The 16,411-nt window shown below is 36.7% G+C and overlaps 1 protein-coding gene across 4 annotated transcripts in view; it reads right to left on the reverse strand.

Moving 5' to 3' along the window:
- Positions 1-526: 526 nt before the first annotated feature.
- Positions 527-16,411, reverse strand: part of cfap58 (cilia and flagella associated protein 58) — a 139,031-nt gene continuing 123,146 nt past the window's right edge. For 2 of the 4 annotated variants that reach the window (XR_008384745.1, XR_008384746.1), the window contains exons 19-20: positions 1,342-1,532; positions 737-864 (exon numbers count right to left, since the gene is read on the reverse strand). Coding sequence is in view for 2 of the 4 variants with exons in the window: in XM_053615051.1 (XP_053471026.1) it covers positions 735-864 (130 nt within the window). In the remaining 2 variants the exon portion in view is untranslated. Of the gene's footprint in view, positions 865-1,341; positions 1,533-16,411 lie in introns of all 4 variants that reach the window. The other 2 variants (XM_053615051.1, XM_053615050.1) reach the window with 1 other exon arrangement.

A 16,411-nucleotide genomic window follows, 5' to 3' on the forward strand; every position in this document is an offset into this window, starting at 1 on the left:
CTCTCTCTCTCTCTCTCTCTCTCTCTCTCTCTCGCGCTCTCTCTCTCTCTCTATATATATATATATTGTATTTAGACATGAACATATGTGCTCACTTACAGTACATTTATACTCCGTATAGCATGTTCTGTATCTGGGGAATGAGTGACATTTTGAATTGAATTGAATAGGGGGATCAGGAACAGAGTCAATTCTTAATCAACACAGTCACCTTTCACCTTACTGTTAGTATATGCTCTGATGGAGACAGAAATAGAGTGGCATAAAGGCAGCCAAATATTCATTTGGAAAAAAAAAAAGAGGAAACAAAATTAAAATATGAAAATGAAAGAGTGAGAAGCAAGCTAGAAGATAAACACATAAGAAACATGGAAGAATAAAACAGACAATACACGAATGAGAACGAGAGATAGAATGAAAATGGGAAAAAAGCCTCATTAATAGCCTGAGTGCTTCTGCTCTTTCAACCAGTCTCTAAGAACAACCTCACTAATGAAACCAAAGAAACAAACCAAAGCCATTAACATGAGTGCAAACACATCTGCTTTACTTACAATTGATAAATGAATACAATGGGTTTTGCTTTTTAATTTCACTTGACCGTAATTTTATACTGTGAGCAGTGTGATTTATTTTCACAGATTGAACAGACAGCCGGAGTGTCAGCCAGACTCAGAGAGAGAGAGAGAGAGAGAGAGAGAGAGAGAGAGAGAGAAAGAAAGGTATATGAGTGATTAGGGGGTTCTGGCAGCAATCTTTTTGCCCTGCTTCAGGCTGAAGCCTCCCCCTGTAAAACGGGGTCCTTCAATGCGCTGAGGCATGATCAGGGGTTGCCCAGCTTGCTCCAGACTCCTTTCATTTTCCCTGGGGGAAGACAGAAGATGACAGAAAAGAAGTTAAAATGTGCAGTAAGGAGGATCAGTAATTTATTTATTTATATTCACTTATTTATCTTTTTGGCCAGCCCTGGGCACAATTGTGTCTGTCCTACCTGATTAAAAACAATACAAGCCATAACAAACCATAACATAACCGTAACAAAAAGTTTAGGATAAACCTATATCAACAACTATTGAAACAATAAACAAAATTTATTATAATCATGCAGAAAAGAATGATATACAAGCTGTAGCACAAAAAACCTGTCTAATTAATAGAGTTGACAGCCTTGAGAAATATTGTCCTGTAACTATAACTCTTCTCATACAGATCAGACCTGATGTACACCATAAGGAGCTATCTGCGTAAAAGCTTATAACTACAGTCTAAGCTACAAGGATCTAAGTAGCAGATCTATGTATATCTGCTGCCACCATTGTTAAATAAGTCTCTCATTCTCACCAAGTCTGCTAAGACAGCTGGACTCCATTAATGTGCACACATGGGATGGTGTCCATGGGTCCATGTTCCCCTCTTCTCCCAGTGGGGTTGGGTCTCCTAACTAATGTGTCTATGGCTAAGCCTGCTATTTGACTGCTACTGTGGTTCGGCATGGCCAATTTTGCTCCCTTGGCCCTCCGTTGAATGCTACCCTAAAATAAAATATTACCTGGAACTTTAATATACATTCTAACCGAAATAACTCAAATTATTCATGTGATGCAGGTCTTTACACTGAGTTCCCAGTTCATCTGTCTACTGTCTATCTATTATTACTTAACTATCAATCTAATACCATAAACTGGCAATTGTAAATCCAAAATATCAAAACAGTGATTTTTTAACACATTATAATGTTTACCCTGTATTCAAATTCAACAAACTACATTAACGTCATTCTTATATTTGTATTATTTGTATTTTTGTGGCTTTGTGTCCTTCAGTGTCAGTCATGTCATAATGCAGTCATGATCCATTACAAGCTAAAGTTGAAACACATGCACATGCTCAATTTCTCGGATGTCTTGGACTGACAGCGATGCACACAGGTCCCGCCTGCACACACGCACACACTCCCAGCAGAGAACATCTGCCACCACCCAGATTCCTTTCAACTGTTCTCCAGTGAACGCAAAGCCCTCATTTCTCATTCAGTACACCACTAGCAGCAGGACATATAAACACACACACGCATGCACAAATGTGCAACACACTAATGTGCACACTTCACTGCTTTCCTTCTTGATGCCACAAACTTCTTTCTTTCCCTCTCCATCTTAATTTCTCTGCTCCTCTTTCTCTCTTGCTGTGTTTGTCCAATATCAAACGCCATCAATTAAAATTCACTGGCTGTGTAATGAGATTTCACGCTGGGAACGATGAAGACATTTGGCAACAAGCTTGAAACAAACACACGCACACACACACACACACACACACGCACACACACACACACACACACGCACACACACACACACACACACACACACACAATCCACCTTTGTTTTTCTCCTCCTAAACAGCCCCAGCTAAATGAATATTATGTAGAAGGGCTTCAAAAGTGACTTTTGGACAGAACAGCAGAGATCTGTGAAACATGCTTTGATCGAAACGCCATTCGCTTGACTTGTAGAATCAGCGTCATGTGCAGCTAATTCCTTCTGACAATCGCAAAATCAAGCCACATAATTACATTTTCAGTGCTCAAGGACGCTGATGAGCGTTATGAGATGTGTGAAATAATTTAGCAAGAACTTTGAAAGAGTTTTACTGCTTCTGCTTCCAGAAGTAAAATGAGCTATGTGTTGAAATTAGGTTGTGACCATGTTTGAACCATTTGGCAGAGATAGATAGAGTCACAACAAGTGGAAACAACAAAAGCAATACTAGACACAACAACAATAAATAGCAGTCATGGGGCCAACCTATCAATTAGCTTGTGGCCATGTTTGAATTATTTGGCAGAGATAGATAGAGTCGCAATGAGTCAAAATAACAAAAGCAACACCAGACACAGCAATTACAATAATAACCACAATGCCGCAAACTAACAAACATGGCACTACATGTAATGAGGCCAAAACCCTGTCTAGTAGCAATGGCAGAAGCAGCGACTACTTAAGCTCCTTCTCCACCAAAAGCACCAGTAACTGGGGACTAGTCATCCACCAAAAGGACCAGTCATCCACAATAATAAATATAGGAAACAACAGGAGGACGTGAAAATTATTCTTCACCAACATGGTCCAACACCAACATTATCTAATCTGACAGAGTGTGACAGGTGAGCTCTCGACCATATTGAGTAAAAGAAAACACGTGTTACAAGAGCTTTAGCAATTTTGCCTAGAAGAACAGGCAAAAATATGTGCAATGAAGAAAGATGTGCAAAGTTGGTAATTTGCAGATCAGTTTTGGTGGTTATACCAAGGTTTTCCAAAGGGGGTCAATATGCAACCAATAAATCTGCTTTTTTATTATTATTATTATTATTATTATTATTATTATTATTATTATTATTAACCTTTGTGTCACAATAGAATAAAACATGTTCCACCATTCAATTCCACTAGACAATGTGTGAAAATTCAATAGGGTGTGAATACTTATGCAACAGACTGTACCTAGAATGGATTATGTTTTATTGTAAAATTAAATGTATATACAAGTCCATAAAGAAATACAACTCTACCCTGGTTAAAGTAGCAATATTTCCCTTTACATTCAACCAATTTTCATGAAATATGCTTTGTTACAGACACCATAAACTTCTCCATAGAATAGGTGATGTTACTATTGATATGTTGATATAGCCTAACTGCTTAAACCTGCCAGGAAACTAATGGAATAAGTTGTTTTAGTTTAAATGTCAGGCTGACATTTGCCAGTCTTATGCAAGAATTTACTGCACAAGTTATTTAAAAATAATTATAATAATAGCCTAGCTATTAGTGTTAGACTAGATATTAGTGTTGTGTCTGAGTCCACCTTTGTTAAGTTCGAGTCGAGATCAAGTCCTTAATGGCTGAGTTCGAGTTGAGTCCGGCCAAGTCCAGAAAATAATTAAATTGAAAAAAGATCTGAAATTGCAATTGTAAACTTAACACTGAGCTGTTAAATGAATATTTTAACCTTCACAAACCAATAAATGTAACAAAAATATGACTATTACATCTTGCCATTGCCATTTAATATTTTTATTTCATGTCATCAGCACCTCAACTAGTTTCCTATCAAAAAATGTTTCGAATAAAAAATGAGATATATAAGTGTATGTAGAACTTTCATTATATTACAAGTGTATGAAAATACATATGACCCTGTTTTGTTATTGTATCACACTATATTGTGTTCTCCAGTTTGAGCTGACATTTCAATTATTTGAGGCATCTCCCCCACAGTTATACAGGCTGAGAGAGAGAGAGAGAGTACAGAGTAGAGTTACATTTAGCAGCATGTCATAACAACAAGCTTCATGCTTTATTACTGCTTTTAATCTGTCTATGAATCACAAGAAACTCATTTCTGAACACAGATCTGTTCTTGTAACTCTGTTCTTATAATTCCTAAAATGGAAAGAACAAAAAAAAAATCCCTGTCAGCGGGGTTTATGATATTTACTACATGTAGAAGTACATTTCAAATTTTACATGAAATTGAAGACTGGAATCACCAAATGCTAATGTTTAGGGGCGGGCGATATGACTACAATCTTATTTCATGAAAACAATACATTTTCTCAGGTAGGTCTATCAGTGGTATTCAAGTAAGAAATACTATGGAAATTAAATAAAGCAATTAAATGTAAAATAAAATAGACTTCACTGTATGATATATACATTGATTCTTATTAAATTTACTGAAGTTATTCAGTCATAGGAGTGACTGAGTGATTTTCTCTTTGTTGTTTGTTGTTTGATTACCATCAGTGACACAGACAGAAGCAGGTTTATTAGACTGCTATCACTTTAAGACCTAATGCGCAGATCCAATATACTGTATTGACACACCTCTGATTTTTCCCCAACTATTTACATTCACTTAAGACATAACCAATGGTGTTTGCATGAATACTTGGCCAGACCTGCACTTTGACATGATGTGTGTGTATTTATTTGACCGTACAAGTGTAATAAGCCGCTAAACACCAGAGGCATTAGCTGAACTGTTAATCATCCAGGGCGGAGCCCAGATTCTTCTCCATCAAAAAATGTTTAAAAATGCACTTCTAAACAGACTGTTTACATGCATTTTTTTCTTGCATGTGAGGGCCAATTGCTTAACAAATTTGAAAATTGGACAAAAAGTAGGATTTATCATAAAACCTGCCTCAGGTGTTATCACTGTTTGCAGGAATACCAGACAGATAAAATGTAAAACCTTTTGGCTATCTAACACAAGCCTAGGCTAGTTTGGTGTTGCTAGCCAAGGGGAGGCACAACTAAGTTATCACTGTATGGGTTTAGCTGCTACAGTGCCATGCAGAGTACGTTATCCATCATTATGTTCTGCTCATATAATATTCACATAAGTTATACACATTCAGGAACTCATTTAGACATTTACACCCATTTAGTTGGCATATATCAACACTGACTGTGTGAGCTAGCATTTAGGAGAACTGAGAACTGTCAGCCAATAAGACACGAGTATTTCCATGTATTTTCCAATGAACCCTGTCTGATTGGTCTCGCCTCTGTTCACTGAAGATACAAAATTCCAGGCTGTCTTCTTTTACTGATGTTAATTATGTAGTGACAAACTGCTCCAAGTAGAGAATTATTCGGGACTAAAGAAAGAATCTTCGGGGCTACAGCTCCGAATGCCCAGGCCAGGTTATATGGAAGTATAATAGTGCCAAATATCCTAAAGGCAAAATGGCATGTTGAATTACATAAATCGAATAAAAACATATCGCAATAACAATACTTGAATTTTTCTGCCCAGCAATTTGACACAAATTGAAAAACACAGCAATATCAATGCTTGAATTAGTTTCCTCTGCAATTCATTGGGATACAATAGTATCAGCAATCCATTGCGCTTCCTGTGAGACCCGGATGTGAAGACTTGAATTTTAAGACCCGAATTTTAAGACCTGCATTTTTGCAGCCTGAATTTTTGAAGTTGAAAAATAATGTGTTGAAATATTACCTGACGAATAATGAAGATGGTATTTTAACAACTGAATATTTTGGAACTGTATGTTATGAAGGTGAATATGTGTGCATTGAATTTTGAATGCTGGAATTTTGTTTTCAATGAAAATATACAAACCCAATGAATTGCAGAAGAAACTAATTCAAGCATTGATATTGCTGTTTTTTCCCCCCCAATTTGTGTCAAATTGCTGGGCATAAAAATTCAAGTATAGTTATTGCGATATGTTTTCATTCAGTTTATGTAATTCAACATGCCATTTTGCCTTGAGGACATTTGGCACTATTATACTTCCATAAGGTTACACCCCTGGCACTCGCACAACGAGGCGGATTTCTATGCACGCGCTTCAAGCGGGTGCGCACATAAATCCCCCTGGTCAGGCAGGGAGACATTCATTAATTTCTTGTTATCTTAATTTTATGTTGTTATTTATTTTTATCTTTCTTTTCATGTTATACATGATGCAGACTCGACTGTTCTCAGAAAAATTTCTGAGTCCAAAATGTCCGAGTCCGTGTCAAGTTCGAGTACAAATTTACCCGAGTTCGTTCATAATTGTACTTGAGTCCAGACTCGAAAACCTAATGTTACAGATTTACCTCTGACTGTGTCAAAGCAATGACACTGGAGACTCCTTCCAAAAATGCTAAATAACAATAAAAATCTCCTCAAAAAAAACTTTACCATATAAACAGTTTTTCAAACCTATTTATACGGAGTGTCCACCATACAAATCCTAGTGTAAATTGTTACTGTAAAATCAATAACATTAGAAAATTAGAATGAGAACATTAATATAATCCTGTGACTTGCTGTTATATGAAAAGAATACACATATGGTTGGTGTGTGAAGCGGTATTATTTTTGTACAATAGCATGGCCCAAAGTGTGTTATTCTGCATAAACTACAGTGATTTGCCAATGATCACAAAGTTTAATCTATTAACGAATTACACATCTGTTTATTACTAGTCTTCGATTATGCCCACCATGCATGTCCCTGTGTACGAGCTGTTACTACTGAAACAATAATGTATTAGAACGAGCGCATTAATATAACCCTATCGCCCATGGTACAGCCGGAACTTCTGTATAAGCAGTGTGGTTATACAAAAATAATGCACACCATCTGACTAATCAGATTCAAGAATTCATCCATAATGAAAATGTGTAAAGAAACTTATACCACAGTGCAGTTGAATTCTCAAATCTGATTGGTCAGAAGGCGTGCATTATTTTTGTATAACGGAACGGCTTTGTGTCAGGCTATATCACACCACCCTGTCTTGGATTATTTCCATACAACCACACCATCTGTCATGTGTTATACCATGGTCTTTCCGAATACTCAGGTCTGAGTATTGGCTGGAAGGTGTGTGTTAAAACCATATATACCACAGTTAGTTCCGGTCAATTTAATCGCCATTCTAAATTAATGCGCTGCCTATAAACAACTGTAACCATAGTAACATACAGTTAATCTCAGTAATTCACTCTCTCTCTCATAACTATTTATTATCATTCATTGAAATAAATATAATCTTATAGCACTACTTTATCTCTGTGTATTTTCAAATTTTGCACTGCAAACATCAATGACAACTTTAAGTGACTATGGTATAAGCGGGATAATCCACGGCTAGGTGTTCGTTACACAATTTTAATGCACTCCTATTCACATCCAGTGGTTCTTTTCCTCCATGATGTGCATTAAAATCATGTAACACACACATAGCCATGAATTATCCCTTACTAAACAAGACCAATCAGAATCGAGAATTCAGTATGGTATTTAAACACTGCACAATATCTTGCTATTTTTGAAAATCTTATTTAATGCATTAAGTTCAATTTAAGCCAGATGTTAGTTCTGTTAACATGCTCAGTCTTGCTTAGTTCAGGATTCATACAGAATAAAAGTGCTATATAAAAAAAGTTTAAAGTGTTATATTAAAAAGAAACTGGATTGAATTGAACTTTAGACCTGTTTTTTTTTTTCATCACCTAATCCCTTAAACCAGAGCTTCCAATTCAGTGCATGGGAAGCCTCAGGTAGTCCACATTTAGCTTTTATTCCAGTCAGGTACTAAAGTTCTAAAGAATGTGGAAACTGGCTCAGGTATGTTAGAAAGGAAAAAACACTGGCACTGGATTAAAAACTTGCCTCTGTTCATACAGCTTTGGAAGCTAACCACTAATCTCCACCATCATGTCTCCAACTCGAGCTGCACTCTGGCCCAGAATAATCTTAGTCAAACTTCATTCATTAAAGCTTCATTCATTAATTACTTCACTAATTCATAAGGCCAAATTAATCTGCGTGATGATTAGGGTGCGATAATAGAGGCTATGTCTCTCTGCATTAACAGGCAGAACATGGCTGTTTCAGATGCCACTATGGCAAGAGTAATGATGATGCATGCAAGGCTGTTTATTTAACATGTCCATATGGCTGTGATTGTAATCAAGTTCAATTAACTGGCCAATTCATTGGTTCTGTGTTGGAGTGTATATTAGTGGTGTGTTTCTTTGTTTTATGAAAACATACTTATGGCTATACTATGCATACTCATTACCTATGGAAATACAAATTTAGGTTATGATTTAGAATTGTGTAGGTTTATTACTGAGGAGAGTGTGTGTGTGTGTGTGTGTGTGTGTGTGTGTGTGTGTGTGTGTGTGTGAGAGAGAGAGAGAGAGAGAGAACTATTACTCAATAGCTCTGATTGATTTGTGTCTGGCTACAAACCAGGCAAACAGGCTGCAAACAAACTGCCAATAGGGAAAGTGTGAACATTTCTCGACTCTCACTCGTTTCGCTAATGGAACAAAAAGAGATGTCAATCCATTAAAAACACATCAACAGCTCCCCCTTCCCAGCAGAGAATTAAAAAAAAATAAACTGGCTCTTGTTCATCAAAGCTGGATAAGATCAAATGTGAGTGAAAAATTAATATATGCAAATTTCTGCGCTGATAAATCCTCATCCACATCATCATCATTCTCAATTTTATCTGTCTGAAGAATAAGGAAATTTAAAATAACACTTTGTCTGTCCATTCAATGCCAGTTCTAGTGTCTTGAAATGACTTTGGACAACAGCACTTTGAGCTTCAGTGACTTTGCTTTCAATTCCATTCCTACAAATGGCTACAAATTTGGTGTCTGTAAATAACTATTGATTTCTCTAAGATGGCTTTTCAGGGACACTGTTAAAAATGTAGCCTATTTTTATGGAAAGTTGGAACATTTATAAAAATGCAAGTTGTAAGGTTTACATCTTAAATGCTAGTTGTAGTAATCAGCAGTTTTGAAACTGTTCACATTACTTCTACATCTCAATTCCCACCACCTAAAAATTGATGACAGCTACACTAAACTAAAACTTTAACAAACAAATTGTCTTTATGGATTTTGACACTTGATGACAGGTGATGTTTCCTATTTGCATACAGTATATCCTTGAAATTCTGACTTTTAATCATGCTGTGGGTTTCTCTTTTCTTCCTTAAAATATTCTGAGTTTATTCTAGAAAGATTCATTTTTCAAACAGCATCTTATTCCCACATAAAATAGAGTGTGTTTAATTTAAATGATATGCATGCATATGCAGTAATAGTGGATGTAAATAAAGAAAAGCTCATTTTGTTGTCAGACACAGCATCATTCATCAGACACAGAACAATTTGTACTAAAGGTGTGCATGGGACTGTTTTTATTATCATTATTTTTAATCTCGTTCCCTCTTCTCACTCTTGATCAGTCCCACCCACTCCTGAATAACATTTGACCAATCCCATCTTCTCCACCAGTTATTTTTGTTTGTATCTATCCATGATATTTTCTCTATTGGTTCTCTTTATTAACAACACAAACACTACCACAAGTAGTTTTAATAAAGGAGGATAGGTTACACACATTATTGCTTACATACATTGTGTAGGCACTCCCGTCTCTGTCTTTTAAATAAAGATCTCTTATCCTAAGTGAACTGTTCATAATCATTTTAGACATCGCCTGGCAACATTGATTATACCACAGTGCAGCTGAATTCCTGAATCTGATTGGTCAGAAGGTGTGCATTATTTTCACTTAGCAGCACATGTAGTTCCAGCTTTATTATGAACAAAAGGTTAATATTAATGCGCCTGTTCTAAAACTTTATTGTTTCTATAATAACAACGCATACACAAGGACTTGTACGGCCTAATAATAAACAGATTATTAAAACGGGTTGTTGTTTAACAAAGTGATTCTTATAATTGTTGATTGGGTGATTTTGTTTTAGAAGAGATTTATTTATGGAACATTTATATTTACATTTATATATTTATAACATTTATGGAAGGAGTCTCAGTTGTAAGCTCTGTCTCTGCAACTCCTTTTACAATCCTGGTTTTGTTTTTATCTAAAACTTGTTTTCCTGTTCTGCAACTAGAATATAATAGAGCACTTTTGTTATTTATTGACTTTTATTAGTTGCACCCCACAGTCACATTCAGTGCCCTGCAGTTCGGCAATCAACAAGTGAACAAATACAAAAGAGTCTACAGAGACAATGATACAGGCAAGAACAAAAATAAGTGTTACAAAACTGCACAGCTTCATCACACTAGTGCCTATTGATCCATAATAACAGTCTGAATTACCCAGAAAGATGGATTTGTCATAGTGGCATGTTGGTATTTCAAGCAGAGGCTCCAATTTCGAAAACGAAATACGATCCATATTTTACGTGAGGCAGCATGAAGTCTCAGTGATACATGTTGCAATCATATTCAAATGAGGGCCTAATTTGGATGTAATGCTCCCATATTATACCACAAGAAAATGCAGATGAAGTCATCATGGGGCATCAATTCAATAAGCGCCAATACAAATAATAGAAATTCTAGGGGCTAATAAATATACCAGACACACAACTCTTCATAGTGTACAATATCAGACAATATTAGATTCTGAATACAAAATAAATTAGATGCTTCTGTTTTTTTTTTTTTATGTTTTTGTTTTCTTTCAATATCATATGCCAAAAGTTATAACAGCCAACATGATTTTAGGTAAAAATATTGGTAGATTTAAAATGTAGCAGTGTTTGACAATGATTTTGAATATAACAGATTTTGAATATAACACTAGCATGCACTCTAAAACTTGGTGGATCCACATGACTATCAGAAAGATTTTCCGTGACGGCTTCACACTGTACAATTGCATGATGCAACAGCATACACCAACAGCGCAGAATGAGATCTCATTATTTGAAATTGCATCATGCTCATATTCAGCATGAATACTCTGGTCATTATTTGATTTATTATTTTTATTTAATGGGAATAATGAGAGCAAAATAAATAGTCTTTCTGATTTATTGAGGGAAAGGTGGCTAAATTACATTAGCTTGGCTGTATGTGTCGATTTCCTTGTTCTGTATTGAATTTAGTTGCTCTGTGCATGGACTTCTGTGTGTGAGTCAGTGTTATTGCAAAACCCCACCACCTCTCTTTGTCCAGACAAAGTGACTCTGTCTTGAACTGCTGCCTGTACCTGTTAAATGACCTCAAAGCCCATATCATTAGATCAACCGCCCCTTCTCATGCCTATTCTGGATCACCCCTCTCTGCGACTAGCACATTTGACGGGCATTTTAGCTGGCAGAGGACTGACAACCACCTCTACGGGTGCTCACTCCAATAAAAATTGCCTGGCATATAGTGTCAAGGCAAATTCTCAATGTGTAGAATGGTGGATAGAGGCAAAGAACCAATGTAAATCAGTAATGAATTTACTATATGTGTATGAGAATACCTAGAAATCATGCAAATTCTATTTAACAAAATAAGTCACAATATATTTTAATTGAGAACAGTTACAAATAGTTGAGCTAGCACTAATATTCTCTGGAAAGAAAAAAATCATATATTGAAGTGCAGGTGGGTTATATTGTTTCAGCCAAACCATTTAGAGCTTTAAACATCATGAACAGGACTTTGAGATCAATCCTGAACTTAATAGGCAGCCAGCAACACATTAATCAAGTCAAATCTATTTGTAAAGCACATGTGAATACACGAAATGTTGACCAAAGTGCTGTACAAAAGCTAAACTACAGTAACAAATTGATATAAAAGGAGAGTACTGATATAAAAAAAATAATAATGGCAGGTAAAATACAAATTTGAAAAAAATGTATAAATATTTAATAAATGACAAAATGCTTACTAACACATCATCACATATCTCACACTTAGGCAAAGGCCAAAGTTAAAAGATGGATTTTAAATGAGACTTAAATGTGCAGAGATTTGGGGAAAATCGGATAGACTATTCCATAATTTTGGGGATGTAACTGAGAAAGTATGGCCACCCTTTAACTTAACCAGGATTGTGGGACAGACGAGCTTGCTTTGCTGATCTAAGAGACCTTGAGGTTGTGTGGGGACTAATTCATTCTGAAATGTACAATGCTAATCCCTTAAAAACAAATAATAGCAATAGTCTAATCTAATCAATAAATGTCATTTATGTAATGTCATTATCCTGTAATTGAGGCTTTGTTTATGTAAACAACAACAACAAAAAACTTGGAATGAAAAATGAATGTGTGATTTTCTGGCAGGATGCAATTTGGAGAAATCTGGTAAAATGTCAAGTTAGATTAGATGTCAAGTGAGATGCTTCTCAGTAGCACTAAAGTTCGGAGGGGAAAAGCTCCATCTAGCAACCTACTGTAAATGTTCTTCAATGTGTCTGAACACTTACAAGTTTTATGTAGAAACCAACAATGGTTCCAATGAGAACCCTCTTAGAAAACCAAAAATGCAAACCATCCAAAGAATCCTTGAAAATCTTTCCTTTCTAAGAGTATAGATTCCTTCTGCATACTGAGGAAAACTTTTAGAGAAATGGGTTCAGGGTGGTAGTTTTTTTTCAGAGGTTTGGGGAACCCTTGAGGACTCGGGGACCCATTTGCCTTCTAGTGTAGATTCCTTCTAGGTAGCGAATCTACAGTGAAATTTTTAGACAAATGGGATCCCCAATGGATTATTAAGGACACTTAGCTTTCTAAATGGGATCTTCAAACCTTGTCTGATAGGAAACCTACTGTATAAGCTTCTGCATATACTGAATCATTTAATGATTTCCTAAGTAAAACTCAGACAAATGGACTCCCCAGTGATCCTTTAGATTATTAAAGGTTCTAAGCTTTCTAAGGAGGTTCCAATTGGAACTTTGTCTGATAGGGAGACACTGTAAGGTTCTGCATAGAGCATTGAAAAGTTTCCTAAGAGGGTTCTAGTTTTAACCTTTTTTTTTTTTTCTCTTGCAGCCTAATATTGCATATTGTATTTGTTCTTATTGTATTAGGAACATACAGCTTTCTTCCTGAAATATTACAACTTGTTACAGAGCAAATAATATTTGCTCAGTAGTGGGGTTTTTTTGGTACCATTCCACCAGTGGCTGGAGTAAATGTGGGCTGACAAACAGTGCATAGCAACCAATGACCTACAGTCAATAATAGTGCACATAAACAGTGGCATATAGATAGGTTTACCAATAAAATGGTCAGTGAGTATAGATATAATGTAGCTGTGCCTGATAAACTAGTAACTATGCATTTATTAATGGAGATACAATATTAATGAAGAATCATGCAATTTTATTTGAGAAATTAATGGCATCTAAATATTGTTGGTAGTACATTCAGGCTTTTTGACCTTTGTATGTGTTTAATTAATGCTTATACCACAGCGCTGATGAGTACTAAATTCTGATTTGTCAGAATGTGTTGATTAATTTTCTATTACAGCACAACTCCTACATTAGTTTCGATTGTAATTAAAATTGATCATGTTACTATGTTTGTTTTAGTATGTTATCATTTCTATCTATAGTAACAACTCATTCACAGAGACTTGTATGGTGGCTGTGCTACATAATCTAAGTCTAATAATAAACAGAATCAAAAATGTGTTGCTATTTAACAAAGTAAAACATATAAGCGTTGTACATACAGCATGTTTGAATACTTCCATTAGGAGATGTTTATTTAACATTTATGACATCAATTTGTAACAATTAGTAAGATTTCTATGGTGGAAAAAGTCTTTAGTACAGAAGCTTGTAGACTTCCTGGTTTCTCTGTAACATAAGCTTTTTTAATTAACTTCAGAAGAAATAAAAAAAATAGAGACTGGTGAGGGAAGAGCTGCTTACAGCTGACATAACATATGTGAAAAGAGACTAACTTGTTTTGCACGCGTTCCATAACATTTTAATTTGTAACTATTAACAGTTTAAAACCACAATTTGTGTGTCATTAATAAATTTGAAAAATATAATAGCAAATCACTGTGCTATAAATATAATAAAGCACTTTGCTCTTAAGGGAAAATAATTTAATTTCTTGAAATGATTTACCTATAATTACACTCAGCTGTGTTTTATTCCTTATATGTTCATGATGAAACAATGACACAATGACATTTTCTATGCTGTCAGAAAATAAATAAGTAAATAAATATTTACTCTTCCAGTAAGGCCTACAGCAGTTACCCCACAAGCATACACATCCATGTTCTCTTTCTCTCCTACACACAGAACTAAATGTTTGTCCCTCACCTCAGTGCACCCAGAAGATTCTTACAACCAGCATCACACAAAAACATTATTGAACCAAATGAAATTATGTCCATGAACCATAATTAGCTTAACAGTCATGCGTGAACACATTTCCTCTGTGGCGTTGAACAGGCAAGCACTGACTAGCAGCACGTTTGAACCGGATGTGGAGTCTTTGGTGGACACAAAGCTTATACAGATGGAGGAAATCACAGCTTTAGCTGAAACAGATCTGTAGATAGATTGGTCTCCTGGGCTCGTCTGACAGTGATCAGAATTCTTTTAAGCTCCTAATTACATTATCAGTCAGTTGGTAGAGGATAGAGAGTGCGTTTGCAAGAGATAAAGGCATTGATGTCCAGCAGACAGCAGGAAATAGAGATCTGGGAAAGGTAGTGATCTCATAAGGACTGAAAGAAGGATAAGAGGAAAAAGAAGGTAAAAGTCTGATGGTGGTGGAAGTGAATTCTTTCAGTGTTTCTATAATTACATGTATGCTTTGTTCTACATTGCTTTGCAATGAAGGATAGCATTTATTGCATTTATCGCAAACAAAACTTTCTGATGTCTAAACTCCCATTATCAAGACATAATAGCTTACCCTATGTTCACACTAGCAAATGACAAAGTGACAAGCAACAACTCATCTTCTATGTACGTTCACACTATGGGAGCCATGATTTTATAACAGCAAGCAGTAAAGAAACTTAGGTAAAACGCAGCATAGCAACAGCTTGAATGATTCCTCAGACCAATCCTATGGAGTGTATGGTCTTCAGATCCCCACTCCTAGGTGCCGACGTGAGCAGCTCCTGCAGCTTTTAACTCTTCTTAATTTTTTTAACCTCTTTTTGACTTTCTATTGTTCTAGTTTCACGCTGAGGGTACGGCCTGTTTAAAAAGATCCGAGCCCGAGGATCACTGCAAGACACTTGAGCCCGGGCCGGAATGTATATCCACGCTGTAAAATCGAATGAATGTGTGCGGCGTAGACCACCCCATCGCTGCACACACATCCTGTAAGGATACCCCTTTTGACAAAGCCTTCGAGGAGGTGACCCCCCTAGCGGAATGAGCCTTTATACTCAGAGGCGTAGTGAGACCGTGCACCTCATAAGAGGTGCTTCCACTATCCAATTAGAGATGCGCTGCTTCGACACAGCATCACCTCTACTGTCGCTGCCAAAGTCGACCAGCCGCTGCTCTGAATTACGCCACTGGCCAGAGTGATGGACGTAAGCACAGAGAGCCCTCACTGGACACAGTCAGTGCAATTTCTCTTGTTCCGGTATGAGGAACGGAGGAGGGCAGAAAGCCTGCACTTTAGGAATATAATCCGTCCTAGGATACAGGAAGACCTTGGCTAATCCAGGGGTAAAGTCAAGGCAGGAAGAGGCAACAGAGAGCTTGTAGATCTCCTACTCGCTTGAGAGATGTCAGGGCTAGCAGAAGAGCTACCTTTAGAGTCAGAAGCTCCTCAGAGGCTGACTCTAAGGGCTCAAATGCAGCACCTGACAGAGCTTCCAGGACAACAGAAGGTCCCAGGAAGGTATGCATGGTCTGCAGATGGGCCTCTGCCACCTGACACTACGCATAAATCTCGAAGTTAGAGGATGAGCCCACAGAGGCTCCATCAATAGGGGCATGGCTGGCCAAAGTGGTGGCCACATAGATCCTGAATGTAAGAGGAGCCAATCCCTGCTGAGAAACTAAGAACTCCAGAACTGTAGCTATTGCGCAGTT

The sequence above is a fragment of the Ictalurus furcatus genome, chromosome 26 (assembly GCF_023375685.1).
Source record: "Ictalurus furcatus strain D&B chromosome 26, Billie_1.0, whole genome shotgun sequence".
Taxonomy (NCBI): Eukaryota; Metazoa; Chordata; class Actinopteri; order Siluriformes; family Ictaluridae; genus Ictalurus; species Ictalurus furcatus.